This window comes from Varroa jacobsoni, unplaced genomic scaffold (assembly GCF_002532875.2).
Source record: "Varroa jacobsoni isolate VJ856 unplaced genomic scaffold, vjacob_1.0 scaffold_997, whole genome shotgun sequence".
Taxonomy (NCBI): domain Eukaryota; kingdom Metazoa; phylum Arthropoda; class Arachnida; order Mesostigmata; family Varroidae; genus Varroa; species Varroa jacobsoni.
Genome location: NW_019213899.1, coordinates 162,510 through 183,455, shown reverse-complemented (window position 1 = coordinate 183,455; position 20,946 = coordinate 162,510). Strand labels below are relative to the sequence as shown.

At 39.7% G+C, this 20,946-nt stretch overlaps 3 protein-coding genes and 1 long non-coding RNA gene across 14 annotated transcripts in view; 3 read left to right on the top strand and 1 right to left on the bottom strand.

Moving 5' to 3' along the window:
* ATP8A (ATPase phospholipid transporting 8A1) overlaps positions 1–3,565 on the top strand; it is a 52,106-nt gene extending 48,541 nt beyond the window's left edge. For all 5 annotated transcript variants that reach the window (XM_022842512.2, XM_086970569.1, XM_022842513.2 and 2 more), the window contains one exon: positions 228–3,565. In XM_022842512.2, coding sequence (XP_022698247.1) covers positions 228–325 — 98 coding nt within the window. In that variant the 3' untranslated portion in view covers positions 326–3,565. The remainder of the gene's footprint in view (positions 1–227) is intronic.
* LOC111265667 (uncharacterized) lies at positions 3,487–15,502 on the bottom strand. Its single transcript, XR_002683563.2, has 3 exons — positions 15,352–15,502; positions 4,270–4,355; positions 3,487–4,087 (listed from the first exon to the last, which is right to left on the bottom strand). It is a non-coding gene; the product is annotated as an uncharacterized LOC111265667 (long non-coding RNA).
* LOC111265662 (solute carrier family 35 member G1) lies at positions 4,094–13,793 on the top strand. 5 transcript variants are annotated; one of them, XM_022842531.1, is made up of 6 exons: positions 4,094–4,328; positions 7,153–7,465; positions 7,735–8,072; positions 8,510–9,170; positions 9,486–9,578; positions 9,953–13,793. In XM_022842531.1, exons 2-6 carry the CDS (start codon positions 7,370–7,372, stop codon positions 10,103–10,105), a joined length of 1,341 nt encoding a protein of 446 aa, XP_022698266.1. In that variant the 5' UTR covers positions 4,094–4,328; positions 7,153–7,369; the 3' UTR covers positions 10,106–13,793. The 5 variants fall into 5 exon arrangements, with proteins under 5 accessions (XP_022698266.1, XP_022698267.1, XP_022698265.1 ...); XM_022842532.1 differs by lacking the exon at positions 4,094–4,328 and adding an exon at positions 4,362–6,289; XM_022842530.1 differs by lacking the exon at positions 4,094–4,328 and adding an exon at positions 4,362–6,368.
* A 50-nt stretch (positions 15,503–15,552) lies between the features above and the next one.
* CCDC53 (Coiled-coil domain containing 53) lies at positions 15,553–20,793 on the top strand. Of its 3 annotated transcripts, none has more exons than XM_022842541.2 (6): positions 15,553–15,637; positions 17,589–17,664; positions 18,136–18,213; positions 18,731–18,817; positions 19,590–19,790; positions 20,663–20,793. In XM_022842541.2, the coding sequence occupies exons 2-6, from the start codon at positions 17,614–17,616 to the stop codon at positions 20,663–20,665; spliced, it is 420 nt and encodes a 139-aa protein (XP_022698276.1). In that variant the 5' UTR covers positions 15,553–15,637; positions 17,589–17,613; the 3' UTR covers positions 20,666–20,793. The 3 variants fall into 3 exon arrangements, with proteins under 3 accessions (XP_022698276.1, XP_022698275.1, XP_022698274.1); XM_022842540.2 differs by having other exon boundaries at positions 15,598–15,811; XM_022842539.2 differs by having other exon boundaries at positions 15,598–15,963.
* The last annotated feature ends 153 nt before the right edge of the window (positions 20,794–20,946 follow it).

Here is a 20,946-nt window from a genome sequence, read left to right as displayed (position 1 = left end):
AATTGGCCAATATATCATTTTACAGATTTTTTTACCTTAGTGTTTTTTAGAAAACGAGTTGTTTCTCCAACGCTAAATATTGTGTTTGTCAGCGGCTTTACCTTACGGTTCGCTGAAATTAGCTTCCGGAGAAATAACTAAACCGTACACGTAATGCTTGCTATTGGCTCTTACTGGTGAAATTGGAAGAACTCATTCATTCATTCGTTAACTAATTTTATTTTCAGACGGCTATGCGTTTTCAGCAGAGGAACATGGAGTCGTATCGCAGGGAGAGATTGTTCGGCATGCCGATTCAACGAGGCAAAAACCAAAGGGGCAATGAATAATACGAGTAGGGCTCGTATATGATTTGCGCTCGTCAAAAGTTACATCACGCACTCATATGTGATACTCATATGTGAAACTTAGTGTTTTCGAAAATGCTCTATACAACTGTTTTAATAATTGTAGTTTCAAGTTGCACATAGTAACTATTTGCTATTGACATATAGCTATGTTTGGTGACAACTGGCCTGGAGTCTCTCGAAGCTAAAATGATCTGGCACTATGAAGAAATGTACGCAGATTCAAAGATGACCGCTCGTCACGTTCTGACTTACTGGATCATTGAAACCCAATGACTCAATACACGATAGAATGTACATGTAATTCATATGCTAGAATCTGAAGTCGCGTTACAGAACTGCTACGAGATTAAGCAAAATCACCACTAGGCGTTCTGGAAGGGTCTTAATCAAAGACGTGTTGTAACAGGCAGTTCGCGGCGCGAGACGACGGCCGGCTAAATCATCGCGGTATTTGTCTATACTTTCGTGAAACACTGAGTGGCCAATATATTCTATTTCTTCGAAGGTAGCAATAGTAATTTTTAATTATGCCTAACATACTTCATAGTTTACTCCATTACCTATCGAGCAGTGTACTAGAAATTTGTCGAACGTGATGGTTGTTTGCTGGGTCTGGGCCACAGTTCACCGAACACCTTGAGTGCTACAGAGATGACAGTGAACGAGATAATAACTGCATCGTATCAATTTAAAACTTAATCAAAAGCAAAGTTATAGACTACTCCGTATCGGTCCGTACGCTACGAAAGTAGACACTGCACGCGAAGTGTTCTTACATCAACAGGAAGGATGGGTAGCAAACAGCTGCCGTCTATGGAATCGATAATACTGAACTTTCTTTTACTCGCAGGAGGGACTGCGTGTATATACACCTCGCTGCTGATAAGTATCTCTTAATCATGTGATCGATTAATATACTTCATTTAGAGGGAAGTTGAATTGGGCTTTGCTAGATTCATTGCCTTGCTGTATGTATATACGTACGACACGTACGAAGCGCTATCAGATTTATAGCAACAGTAAACGTAGAAGTTGTTGATATAATTCAGAGATGTTTAATTGTCGTGTCTCAACTATCACTAGCGAGTGAAACCGACCGAGTGAATATTGCCATATGGCATAGAGCGGATAAAGTAAACGTGAGAAAAAAAAAAAACGCTTTTGAGATGCTTGCGTATCGTAATCATCTTCGCACATTAGGCGTATGGCAGTTCCTCATATTGACCTATGCATCGGTACATCCTATATCTTCACGCCACTGATTCTTCCTCTACGTAACACTATATTCTAAAATATCGCTGCCCGTTATACTTTGCATCACATGATGACTGCGGAAAGACTTGATGCGGTGACCCTTCCCACTCGTCTAGGATTTTTTTCTAGTGCACAATTAATTGCGCGAGCTACTTCCTAGAGCGGCCCTTCGCAACTAAAACATTATAAAAAAAAACAAGATTTTCCAACTTGCTGCTTCGAGGAATAATGGCACATGTACCTATTCACACAGTTATCATTAGTTAGCTAATATGTATCTACCAACGCTGTCTTCTTGAGGTCGATTTTTACCTACAGACGAATACGACATTGTTTTCTCTGATGTCGCTGGCAATATCTACTTGAATGATGTCTAGGCACTGTATAACGGATATACATTTAACACATCGTCGAAAAGTACAAAATGCCCTTCGTGTAGTTGTGTTTACATTTGACTCTATTCCATTTTTACTTATGAATGGAAAACACGCTAGTGTATCTACTTATGAGCTGTCTTTGAAAGCCTTTCGCAGACTAGGTAATTTGTTTTTTGGCCATTTCGTAACGAAAGTCGTTGTGGCTAGATTTGCCGTTAAACTTACTTAATATGGATTTTCCTGTAACGCGGATCGAGCCCTCCTGCCCTCGTCGTGTCTCTTGACTCATAACAATAGAGAGCTTCTGTATTAAGAAATTATTGGCATAAGCCCGAGTACCAAAACCCTTACTTTGGTAGACAGATTGAACTATGGCACTCATCACGAATTGGCGGAATGTACGCAGTTTAAGGCCCACCTTTGTAATTTGCATAAAAACAGCATCTAAGTGCTCAGGATTTAGATTTCAACGAATTACTATAGGGAAAAAAAAATGTAGAACATTTAATTTCCTAAGCTGGTATTCCACTCACAACGAACATGTTTAGGAGCTATAATTTCGTTCGAAAGTATTGCAGTAAAGATTTATAACAGGGATAGCATTAGAGGGAGCCTTGTAGACATAAATGCATGCATAAAGAAGCACTATTAGAAAGAATCTTCTTGATCTGCCGATGTTACACTAAGAGGTGACAACGTACTCGTAGACGTAAGAAATACGTTGAGAGGTATCCGTATCACCAAGCAGGTGTTGTGTAGACCTATAGAAAATAGGTCAATTGGTTCCGGCTTGATTTTCAAAAATCAGAACACGAAGTGCCAGCTGCCTGAAAACACAATATTTAAATGAATCTTCTAATAAACGGCTTACTTTCATCCTCTGTTGGTTAAATGAATAACTGTTCAATTCTATTATCATGGTCAACAGTGGTTGTAAGAATTAGACCAAAAGAGCAAAACAGTCGAACGATAACAAAGGCTCTGGTAGTTGAGGGTCGATACTCGCAGGGGCCGACTTTCGTAGACTGATTTTAACAGCATGATTCTACAATCCGTCTGCTGAAAAAACTTCGTTTTTTCTAGTTCACATATTAAAATTGCCCCAGGATGCTGGATACTCACACTGCCAAAGTAATCTGCGAACCGATTCACAGATTACTTTGGCAGTGTGAGTAGGGCGTAAGTTCATATATAAAGAGAGAAAGATATTTAGAACGTATGAACTTAAGATATGAAACTTTATGGTGCTATTATAAAGTTACACATAATCTACAATCGACCAAAAAATAAGGTAGAAGGCAATCGGACAGTAACGAAATATTGGAAGCTTGTATATTATAACAGTAGCTTTTCCTCAAATAAGCCATCTATGTATGCTCCATGTAGAAATATGCTGGTCTATTCTAAGGGAGAGAACTATCATTTATTTTCGGAATTAGCGGAACTGTTATAATCCTTATCGGTTTAGTGAACACCTAAAACCTAATAAAAAAAACTTCAATGAATTGGATTATCATTATACATTTATTCCATCTAGCACAGATCACTATGAAGGACGCAATAAAAGGTAATCATGTATTTTGAGTAGCGGGTTTTCATTTTACGTTAGCTTTTTGGCACTGACGTGTCGAGAAGCTTACGACTGTGATTAGATTAAGCTGGATTTCCACTATATATTAGGCGTGTCCCGTACTCCATTGCGTCGCAAGTGCCCTTGATATCTTCGATTATAACGCACGTATTTCTATTAATTGAAGCTCTGTATTGAAGTTGTTTTCTCCGTATTGAACCATGAGCATAACTGAGCGCAGGCCTTTTCACTTGCAAGGAATATTGATGTATACATGAGTACATAACATTACATGTAACCTGGCGGGAACAACTCTGTAGAATTAATTGGGTCGATTTCCAAATGATACCGAATTTCTGCTAACGGTAGACGGTGCCGCCTCCGAATAGCCAAAGCGACTGTGTTGCCGGGGGGGTATGTTACAGCAGTATTGACACCGCTAGTGCCGCTGCTGTCGCTAACTTGGTAAATCGAACTACTACGAGCTTATGCAGACAATAAGCAAAAGACCATCAGTTCTTCTGAGCGGTGTGGCCCTGATGACGGCGATGCGACAGGCAGTAAGCGGAAAGCGGAAAAACGTTACAGAAGTAGTCTTGCTTAGTGGGCCATACAGACGATATGAACTTGCACTATGGCAGCCTACAAATATAACTTAAGATAAAATATTCGCTATTCGAACGGAAGCAGTACTCGCACGATACAGGTTCACGCTTACGTTTGTTATATGGCTGTGCTTCGCCGACATCTGAGGATTCTTTTCCAGTGCGTTATCAGGTATGACCGATGCAACGAGGCGGCGTGCTGCAGAATCGTAGTCAATAAGTCTAAGTTACCTACAGAAACTTACAGTATACTACTGTGCGTCTGTTTCCTACAGACGTTCTAAATGGAAGCTCCCATTGCAATGATGATTATGATACTGGGCGATCGATGACGTTCGCTATTTTGTGTTGTTCCTCACCCCACGTAAAATCACGATGTCAACAATTCAGATATACAGCAGATAGGTCAAGTGAAATAAATTGGGCATGTTCATCGAGCTACAGGAAGGCTTCTACATTTGCGTAGTGTTAGTATTATTACGTTATGGACGGCATGCAGAAAGCCCGGACGCTGTCAGTCAATTTCCTTTAAAGCTACGTAAATGTACGCTCATCAGCTTTTCGAAGGAAACTGCGTTACTCAGTCGATCCGCTGTTACAACTCACGAATCGTGTCGAGCATTGATAAGTTATTATCGCGGAAGCCATTTTGAATATCCCTAGCCTCGCTATAATATTTTTCATCTGGAACCATCTATATGACTCATGCAATATACTGTAATGTTTAGTGGTTGCTAAAAAAATGTAGTCGCTATAAGCTCATAGATGATTCGAATAAGGAAATTATTCATTGCGATTTAGGTATTAACGATCGGCGATTAAACTGAGAAAAACAAAACAAGACTAAGGCTAATATATTTGTAAATTTCTAGAAGGATCATTTTTTGTATGTATTGCACGATTTTGCGGATTTCCTTCGTTCTATAGTATGTGAGAGATGATATGTTGTTCTGTACGTGTCTCCTATTAGCAAAAATATGCATCTTTTGTGAACACGTTTTTTATTCCATGCTTATTGTCAAACACGGACTGTCTATGCTGTATTTACTGCCAGATACAGCATATGAGTTTTTTTTTTTATACAATATAAGCCAAAACATTATTTAGTACGCTTCTTGAGTATGCTACTGATTACTCTGCAGCACTTAGAAGAACAAGGCGGTTTGCCGGACGCATAATGATGATACGTTAGATAACTGAATTACCAAGAAGTTTCTGGCTGCACAGATCGGCACCTTGGGAATATTTGTCCTACGAGCAAAGATGGATCTCCGAGGACCCTAAAGAAACGATGCATCACTGGGAAATCTTCACTAGACATTTAGTAACCTTCGCCGATTGGCGTCAAAACAAGTAGGGATTTTAGAAACCGCAGCTGAAACGTATCTATCAAGCTAAAGGTGCTTCAACAGAGGCTTGGAAACATTACAGGTTATGCATTGATATATCAATATATAATTATATATTGATTTTTCGACGAAAGCTTAGTTCATATAAATGTACCGACAGTGTTGAGCATGATAATTCGCTGGAGACTTGTGCCATTTGGCAGAAGAGGCCGGCACACGCACTTTCTTCAATTAGCGTACGTGGACTTCTTTGCACATCTCTGTAAATGCAAAAACTAATATCCCTGACTGGCCTTTATGAAACGTTTTGTTATGCGTTTCAGACCTAGGATTACACAATAAAAGAGTAGGAAATTTTCCCTCTATTTCTTTTTTGTTGTTTTTAGCTCGTAGGGAAAGTCTATGGACGACGAGGGTAGTCGGGTGAGGGTAACTGAGGAAGGGATCTGACGTACAAGGCAGCTTTCGGGGAGACGCTTAAGGCTGGGATGCTTTGTAGAATCCGAAGCGGCTACCCCACTCAGCATCTAGGCTCAAAAGGGCCTAAGGAGCGGTGTCTGCGGTTACAGGATGGTGTGGTGTACTGGTTTCACGTGGTAGTGGTATTGATGATATCATGAAGTCGGCTGCTCTGCTGACGACTAGTGGGAAACGTCCGCTAACTAGGACATGTCCCATGACCTACAATGACGTCGGCAAGGGCAGAAATACAGCTTTGTCTTATTACATTGACCTTCTGTCTAGAACTGGTGTTTCTTTACACGTAGGATGAAGTCTTGAATGAGTGGGTATGCCCGGATGGATTCCATTATACTCGTGTTTAAAATATAGAGGCTTATGATACATCGATGTCTGCCGGCATCGTGAGTTTTCTCTGGATATTACGGAGTAAGACATTATCGATGTACAGTTTACAGCATTTGTTTACATGTCACTTGGCTCGCGTAAATGCGTTACTCTTTTTTCGACTTTTCATTGATTACTTCCATAATTGCAAGGAAATACTGTAATCAAGCCGGCTCAGGCAAGGGGAGTGAACAGGTTAAAAATAAGCATCAAATGAGATTTTACACGAATAGTTCGTAAATTTGTTTATTAAAAAAACAGCTACCATTACCGTCAAATGACTGTATTGTATGTTTACAAAGACGATTAATGGTAACGCACTTCTAAGCCATGTGGTTCGCGAGCGATTTTCAAATGTCGTTTGCGCAAATTGATCCCATATTGCGCGCCTGTGGGACACATGTGATATGCTTGTTATAGAGATCCTTTTTTTACTCCGCCCCATACAGCTCAGCATCACCCTGGGCAAGTCGGCCCTCTTCATCTACCCTTTAGGGCCACAGAGTTTTTAGCAAGTACAGTTCCTGCCAAGCAAGAGACCGCAGTAAGGAAAAAAGAAGTAACCGAAAGCTTTTCCTCTTTCCTTCTAAGCGTAAGGCGCATCAACCGAAACCTTGTTTTCCTGCAGATGACAGGATCATTGTCCGCAACTTTCGGGAGAATTGCAATTACTGTCCCTTTTATTTCCCAGGTTTGTTATGCAGAAGTTGAAAGTCTAGTTGTTGAAGGGTTTTTACTAATTTATCGTCAAGCAAGTTAGTATCTAGTGATAATAACATTAATAATTATTATTATTTGCAGGCAAGGCGCTTTGCTACAAATTTTGGAAGAATATTGATGTCGTCAAAACACTCAGTTAGCGCTATGCGCACGCCATGACGCTGCAGCATTACGACGAATCACATAATTTTGAAGAGAACGGACTTTGCTAACTCAAAATGAGAATGGATCGGTAAAGGTGCAAAGCACCAAATGAGGATTTATTTATTTAAAGAGGTTTCTACACAACAGACTCAAAATGCTTAACAAGATTCGTGAAAAAATTGCCGTAATCGGTCTTTCAGCCAAAACCGCGCATTGCACTAGCAACGATAATGAAGACACACGGGCCCTTGTAAGTTCTAGCTTTTGTTATTTATCTTACTAAGTCCACTATAAAATCGCACACTTAGGACAGAACAGGATGTTTCATTTTGTATTGTTACGCCCGCGTTACATTACAGGGAGTAGAAAGATATATGTGCCGCATTTTTCTTTCACCATCTTCGTAATGTACCTGAACCTGGCTAGCGCGCAACTGGACATAAGCAGGCCATCTAAATACTAATCGAGATGCTAGTGACTGATAATTGTGAATTGTTTGCTCTCCTTTGTTGGGTCTAGGTTTCCCAATCGTCGGTGGATTCAAACGACGGTGCACATGATGGGGGTGGGAGTTCAACGAAATGTCAACTCGATTCGATGTCAGTTGAATTGGGAGATTCAGAAAGCGGATTGTCACTTCAACGAGGTCTCCTTTTAGCCGCTGCGTCTTCGTTCTTCTTCTCGCTATGCTCGGTAATCGTTAAAAAGCTGGATTATATGCACCCGGGAGAACTGGCCTGCCTTCGTTTTGTCGGTATTTTCATGTGCACGCTCCCATATGTATTGGCACGCCGTCAATCCCTGCTAGGGCCTAAGGACATGCGAGGCCTGCTGATATTACGGGGTTTAGCCGGCAGGTAAGAGGAGCTTTAAAGTTAACAGTACCGAATGTTTATATATTGGGAACTATACTATTATTCCGCTCACGTGTGTATATAGAGTCGGTTCATGTAAAAGAGAAGCTATAGCACATGAGGTTGTTTGTTCATTTTGCTAATATTCTAGGTAAAATTATTCACGAATCACAATTAATAGTGTTTTCTAAGGTCGAATGAGTCTAATTCTAATTAGAATTTGTACATTATAGTAAACCGAACTTCGAGGACAAACGGATTTCGGCTTAAAAGGAGACCATGTTACTTAAATGGTGCAGAGTGCTCTTCAGGCATAATCCGTTTTTGCCATCGCAGTTATCGCCCCATTACTAGTTCTATGCATTTTTACATAATTTTTAATAAAAATACAACACATCGCAGCTTAATTACAATGAAGAAACGAACACATTTTTTTTCAGCACGTCGCTATTTCTACGCTTCTGTGCCTTGCACTATTTGCCGTTAGCGGATGCATCTGTGATTATCTTCTCGGTTCCCGTCTTCGTCACCTTAATGGCTAAATTTTTTTTAAATGAATCCTGCCCTCTTTTTCATTGGGTCTCGATCAGCATCACATTGCTTGGTATTGCTCTGATCACAAAACTGCCTATGTTTTTCGGGCACGATACAACTCATTACATTGACACTACTCGCGTTTCTTCGTTGGGCAAGGAAGTTCCATTAAACGTCACACCCGATTCTACTATCGATAGAAGCACTTCTTGGACAAGTGTTGGCGGTAGCAGCAGGGACAGCGGCAGTAATCGTGGCGGATTTCTAAATACTGCTCAGACATTTCTAGTGGAAGGCGAAGCGTTTAAGACGAACGAAACTGAAAGCTCAGATCGACTATATGGGACTATAGCGGCATTGGCGTCGACGATATTTGCCGCGTCGGTGTACGTTTTGCTTCGAAAATTGCGCGACATCGACCCGTTCGTCGTGCTACTCAACCTTGGCTGGGTGGCTGTTATAGAAACAGCCCTCCTAACGTTAATCCTCGGCCGATTTACACTTCCGCGAACCGGTTACGATCAATTACTTGTCATCGGACTTGCGCTCTGCAGCTTCCTCGGACAGGTTTGTCATTGTCTTATTCATATACGCACATATTGCAACATGCGAATACGTATTGGTATAGTGTCGCTGGATTCAATATGCAAGCGCAAAAAGTGCCTCGATTTTTCTGGACACACCAAAGCAGAAATGCAAGAGCCGTGATTGCCAAAAATTTCAACAAAATACTAAAACTTGTTTGCGGCCATTAGCAAAGCTAGCAAAACCTACATGCTTCCAACGTCCGAGCAAGGTTATGGTGTTAGGGACGTTGAAGCTATTTTCGAAATAAAGCCGTTTCTAATCTCAGATTGTTCAATGGAACTATGATTGTTATAGGTGTGCCTAACTCGAGCCCTACAAAGTGAGCAAGCTGGGCCGGTATCTGTTGTTCGATCCTCGGCAGACATAGCTCTTGTTTTCGTTTGGCAGGTACGATTCTAATCCCAAAATATACCCTCTTATTCATTTTATATATATACATTTTTAATAATCAACCACTAGATTTAAGTAAGCGGCCCGCTCTAATAACAGGACGGAAGCAAAGTGCTTCCCTTCCTCCGGAACTCAAGTGGAAAAATCCGTATGGGTTCGAAGACAATCGCAAAGGCCACAAAAAAGAATAGTCATACAAAAACTGCAAGGTTTTAAAGTTGCCTAAACGTTTAAGGACCTTCTAAATTTATCAAGATAAAACAAAACGGGATGCTAACTATATTTTGCTTGCATTATAGCATGTACTTGTCTAGAGACCACACGTTAGTCACGTCGTAATTTATAAGGATTTTTAATGTTTGTTTCCGTAGGTGATTATCTTCTCCAAGTACCCTGACCAATGGACTATTTCAGGGGCCTTAATTGTATCCGCGTGTGTCATCTTGAGTGGCCTGCGAAAATGGCTACTTAGTCTACCGAACAACGCTATAGCAAAACGACGATTGCGCTTTCTGACGCTGTAGAACGACGCTTTGAGTAGTTACGGGGAGTGACGTTGCTAGGAAGTGCAAAGATACTAGTGAGCTGACATTGACCAGTAGTGAGAATATCGTAGATATTTCCAACGTTACAAGTGAGGACCATGTAATTGTATTTTGTTTTGAACAGCGCAAAAATTTCACCGACCGAACTGTTGTCTGTGATGTTGCCATGATAGGCTGCTCTGTATCATTTGCGCCTATTTTAGCCTTCGTTGTACGTTAGTGTATAGCACCAAAATTATAATGGTGATATAAACATAGACGTTAGATGTTTCAAGCTCTACGTACGATATCACCGTTAGGCCTTCTGCCAGACCATTACAGATAATACACAATAAATAACTAGTTGTCTATTGGTCGATAAACGTTATTGTTATTACCTACTCCAATGATCACGACGCTACTGGCATTACACATACACACACACACACACACACACCCACAAAAAAACAGCAAAGACACACCCAAACATACAGGAACAGATATGCCGAGCACCTAAGTACACTGGTCAACAAGTAAATGGCACAGTTTACGAGTAAATAATATGATGATGATGATGATTGTACTAATGATTGGTTTGACCGCATGCGCCCTGAATGAACACGTTAATTTTATTAACAACGTCGACCAAGAGTTCAGTACTTTACGTAATCATATCGAGCATTTTTCCAAAAAAAAATGCGCTCAATTTACAAAGAAAAAAAAGATACCGAGGTAATTCGCGTTATTTTGAGTTCGTCCACTCTCATTTGCTAGGACCGTAGGCTGAGCTATTACGTCTGCACCTATATACAGGAAGGTGAATCGGCATTGAATCCTATCTTTATGGCTGTTGTTGCCAGGTCAGGTACAAATGATCAAACACGAGCCCGCACCCTCAGAAGAGATAAATGTATAGGTTAATTGATGTTTAATAAAGAGTCTATAGAAACCATTTTAGTAAGTGTGATATGCTAAAATGGGGGAACATGCCTAGGATCGTAATACCGTACGCTCTTATGGTGAACGTAACTTTTCAAATGTAGCTTGAACTACACGGTGTCGATGGATGCCGCTAACACATATGCACGCAAAATCTATGGGCTCTATATGATCTCTAAGTTTTCGCATATCCTACTGCCAATGCGCTCGACCAACTTCCTAAACTTCACATAATAACACCTTCAACGCAAAAGTTGCTTGTGATTCTCCGCTTTTCGGATACAGTACGTACTAGAGAAATGGCCGCCGTTTGAAAATTACAGTATTAATAACAGACGTTCTACCAGTTCACAACACAAACATTTTGAGCCTAATATTCAATAACAAGCAGAAATAAATATAAACTAGCCGGTATATTGCCACTCGAGCCTTCCGTTTGAAGAAGAGTCAATTCCTCTCGAGCGGGAAAAGTGTTTTCCTGTTATATCGCTAACTAATAAAATTTGTAGCAAGGATGTAAGTTAGAAATTGCAATAAACATTTGAACTGAAGTTTTGTGAAAACTTCATTCGTTCAACACAAACATTACCACAACACCACTGAACTGCGCTACCAGATTAACAATAATTGTTTTTTTTCGGCGATACGTGCTAGAATATTAAGTGTACTGGAAAGGTCTGACGAAAAGGTTAATGATGGACTGTGAGAACCACAGCTTATAAGCAAAGATCGTATATATTTATCTTCTTGACTAGTCACGGACAGAACACGAACTTCACGAAATGTTCAACGACGAATCTAGTTTAATTAATTATAATATACGGTGCATAGGAACTAGTGACATGTTATTATAGTCCCAATTTCAGGGGACTTAACGCTTGTTGTCTTCATATATTATAATTAACGAATAATTTAACGGAGCACTTCAACGGTATGCATCGTCTAAATAAGTAACTTCAGCATATACAATACTTATTGCTACTTTTCTGGCCACACAGGGATAAAAATAACATGTTCGATATACATACAGCCATAATGATTTTAAGCATAGGACAGAGAAATCGTAGAAAGGAAAATTTCAACATCATCGAGAATAACTATTTCCACATGTTTCATGTTACTGGACTAGTAAACACTAGGGTTAGTGTATATTAATCCATTTCGGGATGGACAATGGTTATCATACCGCCTATATACGTGTAGAATGCTGAATGCGTACCCGTGCACGTATTACGTAACGCTAATGCTGAGTAAATATCTCTTATTGAATATGTGACAATGTCCTCCATGATGTATCCACTATGTGTCAATACGTGAGCAGCAAATAATAAGTGTTTCTATGAGGATAACCTAACCTAATCTAACATACGATAAAGATTCAGTAGTAGCAACTGGCTCCGGTTGTGAACTTAAACTTTGCTACTGGTACCACTGTAAACTGTAGCAGCTTTGAGAAGAAGAGTAACTTGTATGGGTACAGCTTGCAATATGTCAGTGTAGACGCAGAAGATTTCCGATCGCGGTTTTGTTCTCTAAGCTGGCGGTCTTTGGTCATGCCATCGAAAAAAGAAAAACGAATCTATGGCCACTTTGAACTGATAATAGTTTGCATACTGAACCCTTACGGGAGCATTTAATTGACATTACATAATCGACAATTTTAGGTAGCCTTATACAAGGAGCACGATTCCTACTTCGTCTATAATAGAGCAATATGAATTGTCAGCTTGTCTCATTTTTCGTGCCTCGTTGCGCCGACTTAACGTGCCTCAAGGCTTTCTTTACTGGCGACTTGTAACGGTACTTTCATATGAGTAAATAAACGCCAGACACATGGATGACTGAATGTCCGTTCACGTCCAATCAGTTTATCTTCATCCTATATTAAAAGGTGTCATCGAACGGTTACCAAGTGAACGAGCTAATAGATCTGTAGTATACAAATAATACTACACAGAACCAGGGCTGCGAACTCTGTCGGAGCAAACATGGCGCAAAAGATCCGTGTTATTGAAAAACAGCTGACAAAAGCCTGCCAGGACGGTGCCTGGAAGCGTGGCGAGGTGAGTGAGAGAGGCTCTATGGTGCGCAATGTATAAATAGCCGCCAAATGTCAGTGTTCGATGAAATTATGAATTTCTGAGATTAAATATGAGCTATTGGAAGTTGCAGGACGTGCGATACGATATGTAAGCTTGTGATCACTCTATCTCACCTGCCACACGTAACAGACAGTGTCTAGAGGTATAAAGTTCAACTTGTAATTACCGTTGGTGTTGTAAATATTATGCGCAGTCGAATTGGTTTAACAACATTTTCGTCCAGGCCTTTGTGTAACTGTAGCTGCTTCATATGCACATATGTATACACTAGCAGCGCTAAGCGTATACAGGCAGTCCCGCCGCTTCGATGTGTTTGGTTGGCTTCTGAATTGCTTGTATATAATATAGGGAAAAAAAAAACTATCCTTAAATTTTATGGGTGGAAGATTTGACATCGACAAATCTGCTAGCGTAATACGGCATACGATGCAGAATCTAAGTATACTGAAAGGTACCGCTGAAATTTTAATTAAACAAATTCACTGCATTTAAATTTACGCGAGATTTCTTTGAATCCTCAGTCATATAAAGATTACTCGATTGTTGCGAACGTGCCAATAGGTAGAAAAACCCATTCGCAAAAACATGCTACTACCCAATCAAACAAACTGTTGTGATAAACAATAAACCATGTGCCTGAAAACTTACACCGCGAAACTTATTTTTGGTTATAGTGCGTTTGAGGTAACGTTTGAAGCGAATGCCCAAACCCGGGTCGAAAAAATCCGAGTATATAAAAAAAAGTGTTTGAATACTATACGATATAAAGTATTCAAACACATTTCCACTAAAATAGAAGTTACAACCGTAATATAGGTCAGAGCTTCGCGCGTTCAACGGACCTTTCATTCACTTAACAAACCCTTGAAATACATAGATTTACAATATACACTGTTATTTTGCTCTTTATGGTGGTGCGGGCTGTAACGACCGACTCCTCGACAATTCCAAGCGAAACATCCACTATGTATCGCAAAACCGTAGGGGCATACAAGAGCAATACTAGTTACTAACGGGCACATTAATTGTGTCAAATCTCGAGTCGTCGATAGCTCCATCGGAATAACGTGCGATTCATACTGAGGTACAGTAAAGGGAATTGAAGTTGCAGTTACAACAGTACCTGCTTGCCGGCGTGACTTTCTGGATATCTTCGTATGAGGTTATTAGTTTAGAGCTCACGAAAGTGAACTTTACCCTCGACAAACACTTCGTTTCTTGGTAGAAACATATGGGCATCTGGTGGCGATAGATGCCATGGCCATGCATCCCTTTGCAAAATAATAGAGAAAGATGCATGGATTGTGACATTTAGCCGTAGATCTACTTTTTTCCAAACCGAAAGGCGATTTACTGAGAATAGCAAAGCTACGCTACGCGCTTAATTTGTATCATAATAAATATAGCCAATGAATTCGTAGAGCCTAGCGCAATTTGATTTACAAAAACGTATCTTTTTGTCGTTACTGAAGATGAACTTAAAAAAATCCGGACCACCGCATCTTACGATAATAGTCATAGAAACTTAGAAAAGCCACAGTTAGGAACTCAATGTATCGTAATCAATACACTTATGGCACAAACGCCCCTTTTAGTTTCGGGGCATTTATAAAAGCGAATTTATTTGATGACCGATGAAACTTGATTGAGACAAGCTGCCTATTCCCCAGGCGAGTCAGAACGGAATGAAAACGTTTGTGTTGCTGTAAACGTGTCTGTTTTAACGAAGTAAGCGGAGCTCATTTCTAATATATGAGTAGTTCACCTGGGAGGCTTTCGTTGTTGTCTAAATTTGTTTGATCGTATTTGTTTCGAGTTATTATTAAGCTATCTAGCGCAAGAAGTTTTATACCTCGTCAATCGCTCTCGTTTCTCTCTGGTTTTTGTCAGCGAAAATACAGTATAAATGCTCTTACTCGTCAGCGCCTCGAGGCGAAACGGCAACTACTTCAGAGTCGGATTCGAAGCTCTCTTTACTGTGTTATACCGACAGATTTTTATTCTTAGCCAGATTGAAGGCTTAAACTTCTTGTTACCTGAGCTTAACAGAAGATTATGAATATCTAATAGGATTCCACAATTACGTAACGAATAGTGAGAGTACATTTTAATAATAACATATAATATTACATAATAGTATATAATTCTCAGAGACACATCGGTTTAAATCACAGGTACGTGTTTACGCTTTTAAACAAAACTAACCTATTTTGTCTTGCTATGTGTACGAAATAAAACTCGTCGCTTGGAGGTTTAGATCGCGGTTTCGGCTCACGTAGCACCATCTTAATAGCGTGCAATTTACTTGGAATGATCAAAAATATAGTATTCCTTAATTCATGTCTCCATGACGCCCTTGCCCTTTCCCTCGTCTAGAGCGTAAATAGCAACCCACGAAGAAAAACACATGTCATAATCTACAACGCCATCACAGCCAATCATATGGCCGACGTTTGTGATGAAAATAGAGTGAATACAAGTTCGAATTAGGGTAATATGTGTTACACCGTCTCCTTTTAAATCCTGTATTGGTCTGGTCCGCTCTCTCCGTTCGAAGCTATATTGACACTAAGTTATTTCTATCCTTGAATAGGAATATAAAGGATAACCTGGCCTAAAGTCCTAAACCAGTTTGACAAATGAACCTATAACCTGTTCGAGCATCGTGAGTAAAATCTAGCTAACTACTATTTACAAATAATGCGCTGGATCTTAATGGTGGAAACGACACTAAGAAATTCTAATCTAGCCATTAGCTAACGTAGAAGACGGCACGTAAGGTCCCAAACGTTGTATTTGATTTGTGCATACAGCCCGGTAAGTCAATGAGCAGTCTGAATAAGACAGTTAATAGATTAATGATAACCGAACTAACTAACCGTAAAGAAACAGTTTTATTGTAACGTGCTGACTTAAGGTGATAACTATCGCAGATCCCACTGTTCAAGATCTGTTTTAACAATATCACGCTACCTTTCATACCTACAAAATATAATAACCAAAAGTTCAATAACTGGTGTTACGTGTGCGGCGTACTATACTGCATAGGAATTTTATATAGACTCTATATATTTCGTATAGGCCTTGTGCGTACTTGTGATTAGACTGGTTGAGATTCGGGGCGGAACTGTGCGTCTATGGACTTCTATAGCTTTATAAATACGTCCGACTTACAAACCTCAATTAGTAAGTTAAATACACGGCTCTGTTTGACTACACGTGTTTCGCTTCCTTTGGAAATGCGAATTTTACTGGGACAAACTAAAATGAGCGAAAATGTACAGGCGACTTGATGTATTTTGTTATTTAAAACGAGTCTGCTCCCGGAATTTGTCAAATTTCGCTGGAATCATAGATGAAGCCTGCTTTAATAAAACGTATACGCTCGGATCATAATACTAACGACTAATATAAGGACGTTAGAAGGCTTCTGGGAGGGGAACTCGTTTAAATTCTTGCAACCTGCCAACATAAAGAAAAAAAGAGAGGTGTTTTCAAGAATATAAACAGTTAGTTACCTATCAGCCGAAATCGGTGTTCGCTGGAATAAAGGTTATGAACTTATTATTATCATTACGAAGAAACGACATACAAGAGAATAGCCTGAAATTACATTTAAAAATATTCTGAGTGAAATCAAACGCCTATGGTTAATTCACCCACATCGAACTTACTATATCCTGCAAAAAAAATTGAGCATCCTTATCCAGATGTCAGTGCATTTGGAACTTTAAAAGGAATCTGTAGAAGCAATGCCTTCGACCTGTTGAAGCAGGCACCGAGCGTGAGTGCTAAATACACATAGGTCTATAACAAGAACTGCCGCAAGTATGAAATATTTTATCATTACGAGTAACGATAGAGACATATGATGAACACAAATAGGGACATTTTCCGGTGACGGATTCTATTGATCAAGGACTCAGGCACGACAACCGATCACGTTCAGTGAGGCAACCTACTGATAACGTAAAATCCCATAGAAGTGCTAAAATATGTCCTAGATTGTATGCGAAAATAGTAAGACAAGTCCAGCGGGCTTTATAATCAAATCTATTCGATACAGGTCATGCCAATATACAAAGTAATACACGTATTACTTTTACATCGGTTACATTGAACTTTAGGTATTTGGGTTCGTGAGTCGATTTGAATTTTTGCGTGCAGCACAAGCACTCTGTTTCCGTATCGCTGTTAGGGAGAAGTCGACCATTGACCCACGTTTAATAAACGTGCTTGGATTGAATCCTTATTGTCGGACAAGAAAGCACCACTAGCGGCAATATACATCTTATTTCTTTCACCAGTTTTCATGGCGGTGTAAAATAGTGCAGAATTAAATTTATTGCGCACATCCCTTGTGACATTAAAGTTCGTATCGAAATCATACACATTATTGAAATTTTAATTTCGAGCGTTGTGTTATATTCTAAATTTATCAGGTACGAGATTCGTAATTGTCACAACATGGACAACGACGAGCTTTCCGCTATCGGTAGGAACGTAGATCTCAATGAGGTGAGTGCATTTAAGCAAAGCTAAAAACGTTTCTGTCTCCAGGAAAAAATATTAACAATACCTCACTTCTATTCCAAAATCAACGTTAGTAGTTTAATATGATTGTAAAGTACTCAGCTTGCTTACGGATGAAGGCACGGATGATTTCGCGAGTCTAGCTTCCAAGCACCTCTTTATTATGTAACTGTTTAGCTGGAGGATGCGTATGCTTTTCCAGACAGTAGCCCGCGCGCATATTCCACTTTCCAACTTACATTTTCATATGTATATATATATTCATATACTTATATATTCAGAAGCCCACCTTTATTCAAGATGGGGTTCTGAATAAAGGATATGCCCATGAAACACGGACTATATGGATAATTTCTATTATCGAATACAAGCCGGTTCTGCCCTATTTCAGTTGTCACCACCTTCACAAGATAGCATCTGTTTTTAACCGTTCATGTTGTTGGGTTGCTCTTACAGATTCCATCCATTCCGCAGAAACAAACCGTGACCTTCATTAATTACTACCTATCCCGATCAGTTCAGTTACTTAATGAGGTGAGACATTTCGTGGCAGAAATTAGTTTGGTTTAAAGTACTACGATTTGAGGCGTACAGGAACTAACAACGCCAGTGGCTTATCTCATGCTTTATAATATGTATATTATATATACTTAGTATTATATAAGTATAATGACTTACTTAGTACGTAGATTGTTTGATGAATTTTCCAAAGCAAGCTTTTACACTCCAATATTAGTTACGCTATCTTGGAAGAGGTCAACTTTAGGGTTACACAGGTAAATGGTCGTCACGATAATGGGAAAAGGCGAAATTTCGTGACCTACTGCATTAATCGTCAAATCGCAGTCAGAATTTAGGTATTAACAATTCATCGCCATAGCGCTATTTATATTTTCTTAGGACTTGCTTTTACTTCTTTACTGTTATTTTAGCACACTTTAGTCTAAAATGCGCATTGATAAATTAAGCATGAGCCATGTTTTTCTGGGTATTCTCAGCACAAATGCGTAATTTTATTCATTTTCATTTTGCATTTATGGATGTGGTGCAGATATCCGCAAGTGCTGAGCGTCGATTGGAGCGCGCTCTGGAACAACTGCAGCAATTAGAAGCTGGAGTGTGCCTCCTTGAAGGAAAGGTTTGTGAACATAAAACCTGAATGGAATTACATATGTATAATACGCATTATTCCCAACCGAGGTAACATCGAAGACCTTGTTCGCAGCACTAGCGCCTTCACCGTTCTACGGGCTAACTACAACATGTAACTGGAAGACTTCTCATATATCAGCAATTACATTGCACTTTGTACTAAATTTGATTTCCCGCCAATTTTCAAATATCAACGATGTATCCTTCAATCGTCCGAATCCCAGTGGTTATTGATTTCTTATTTATTTAATGTCCGCATGCCACCATTTTTTAACAATTTTCTAAGTTTACCACAGGAGGTCTATCTACCCTTGTTTTTATCTTAGAGATTGTTGATTATTTCAAAGCTTCTTCAAGATGCTCTTTGTGTTCTGGGAGGTGACTAGATCTGCATTCATTTCGGCATCGAGTTTTTCTTCCAACAGAGCCTTCCTTAGCTCATCGACACTTGATTTTGTTTCTAATAGGAAACGTGATGCACGCCTTTCATAACAAAATATCGTTGATGGTTACTCGTTTCAAAGTGAATTGCGAAACATTCAGAGTGTTCTCACCTTTAGCAGGTAGGCAAGCGAGAGTGGTTTGAGAAGCCCGCTTACGGGTTAAAATGAGAGCGCTTTATTAGCATTCGTGTAACCCAGCAGTATACCTAGAATGCGCATCTGATAGAAATTACATAAAAGTCGCTAGGAAAAATGTGCACATGGCTATTTATGAAGTCAATTTTTACTGCGATATACTTCTACGCTGACCATCAGTTGAACTCAATTCCTGGCCTCACCGATGGCGTCACTCTTGAACCTGAACCTGAAACACCAACCACATCAATGGAGGTTATAACAGAGCAGCCATTGCCACAAGCCCAACCCGGCGGTTCCACAGAAGTAACATTCTCAGCAGCAAGTTCCGAAACGGAGCTCGGGCAGAAATCAGATCCAACGGACGAGACGCTAAATGAGGTAACGTGTTGGTTCGGATTACCGAGACTGCGTACCGATTGTTAGTGATCTATCGAGATGATTATCATATGTAACACATTGTAAGTTTGAAAAGATGCGTTTTCTATGGGTGCTGGAAATTTAAGTGAATCCAATAACATTCCGATATATCGGAACTAAACATGACAGTATAAATATCTACTACACTTATTTAATTAATTGTAGAATACTAAGCAGTCCATGATCGAAGAACAGGTCGTCACAACCACACGTCTAACGATAAGCTACGAGCACCGATTCAAGAAATACTCCAGAACTCTCAGCTAGATATATCCTTAGCAGTTCGTTCTTTTGTCATAAGCTGTTACTGAGCGCTTCATTCACTAACGATCTATGGCTGTCAGGCATGTTTCGTTTGAATCTTTTCGTCGAGAACACTGTTATTAACAATTCTATTTAGCGCAAAAAAATATACTAAAATCTGCATTGAAAGCTAGCGAACAGAAGGGACCATAGCAGCTTTTATGAAAATCATAAAACCAATAAAGTTCGCGGGTCAAATTGTCCGAAAAAACATCAGTAAAACTTAGTTCACTCGAAAATAACGTATCGCGTAAGAAACCTAGCAGGGTGAAGTAGTTAGACGCTAGGATATGAAAAATGTCTTGGACTTCAGGAAATTGCTCAGGCTGCAGTGCAGCAGACGACGCGAGAGGGCGGCCGAGGCCCAAGGCTGCTCTTCTGAGTATACAAATGCCAACATCAGTAACGCTTCTCTGATCTGAAAGCGAAATTAACTAATTATTTAGTTTTCCTTCATAAGGCTAGCCGATATGCATCGTTAACATTTTATAAAAGCACTTTGTTGTTTTGTATTTTGTTGCTGTTTGCAGTGACCCAAATGCGCCTGCGCCGCCACCGGATGAGGAAGCTTCTAGCTAACTCTACAAAAGCTTTTATGTATGTCAGATGGGCATATTCGGATTGTTAAAAATAAAACTGGTTATAGCAATTACTGAATCGAGCAATTTGTTGTCTTATGTCTAGTGAGCAAAAAAATAAAGTAGCATATAAAACTAACCAGGCGTTCTAAGTTCTAAACGTCCTTATTATCGACAAATATGGTCTGTTATAGCCTTCGCTTTCAGCTAGCTTAGGCTGACGTACATAACTGAGA

Coding starts and splice junctions, on each gene's coding strand:
- LOC111265662 (XM_022842531.1), top strand. CDS start 7,370: ATGCTTAACAAGATTCGTGAAAAAATTGCCGTAATCGGTCTTTCAGCC. Junction 7,466..7,734: donor ATGAAGACACACGGGCCCTT/GTAAGTTCTAGC, acceptor TGTTGGGTCTAG/GTTTCCCAATCGTCGGTGGA. Junction 9,579..9,952: donor CTCTTGTTTTCGTTTGGCAG/GTACGATTCTAA, acceptor TTGTTTCCGTAG/GTGATTATCTTCTCCAAGTA.
- CCDC53 (XM_022842541.2), top strand. CDS start 17,614: ATGGACAACGACGAGCTTTCCGCTATCGGTAGGAACGTAGATCTCAAT. Junction 18,214..18,730: donor CAGTTCAGTTACTTAATGAG/GTGAGACATTTC, acceptor GATGTGGTGCAG/ATATCCGCAAGTGCTGAGCG. Junction 18,818..19,589: donor TGTGCCTCCTTGAAGGAAAG/GTTTGTGAACAT, acceptor GCTGACCATCAG/TTGAACTCAATTCCTGGCCT.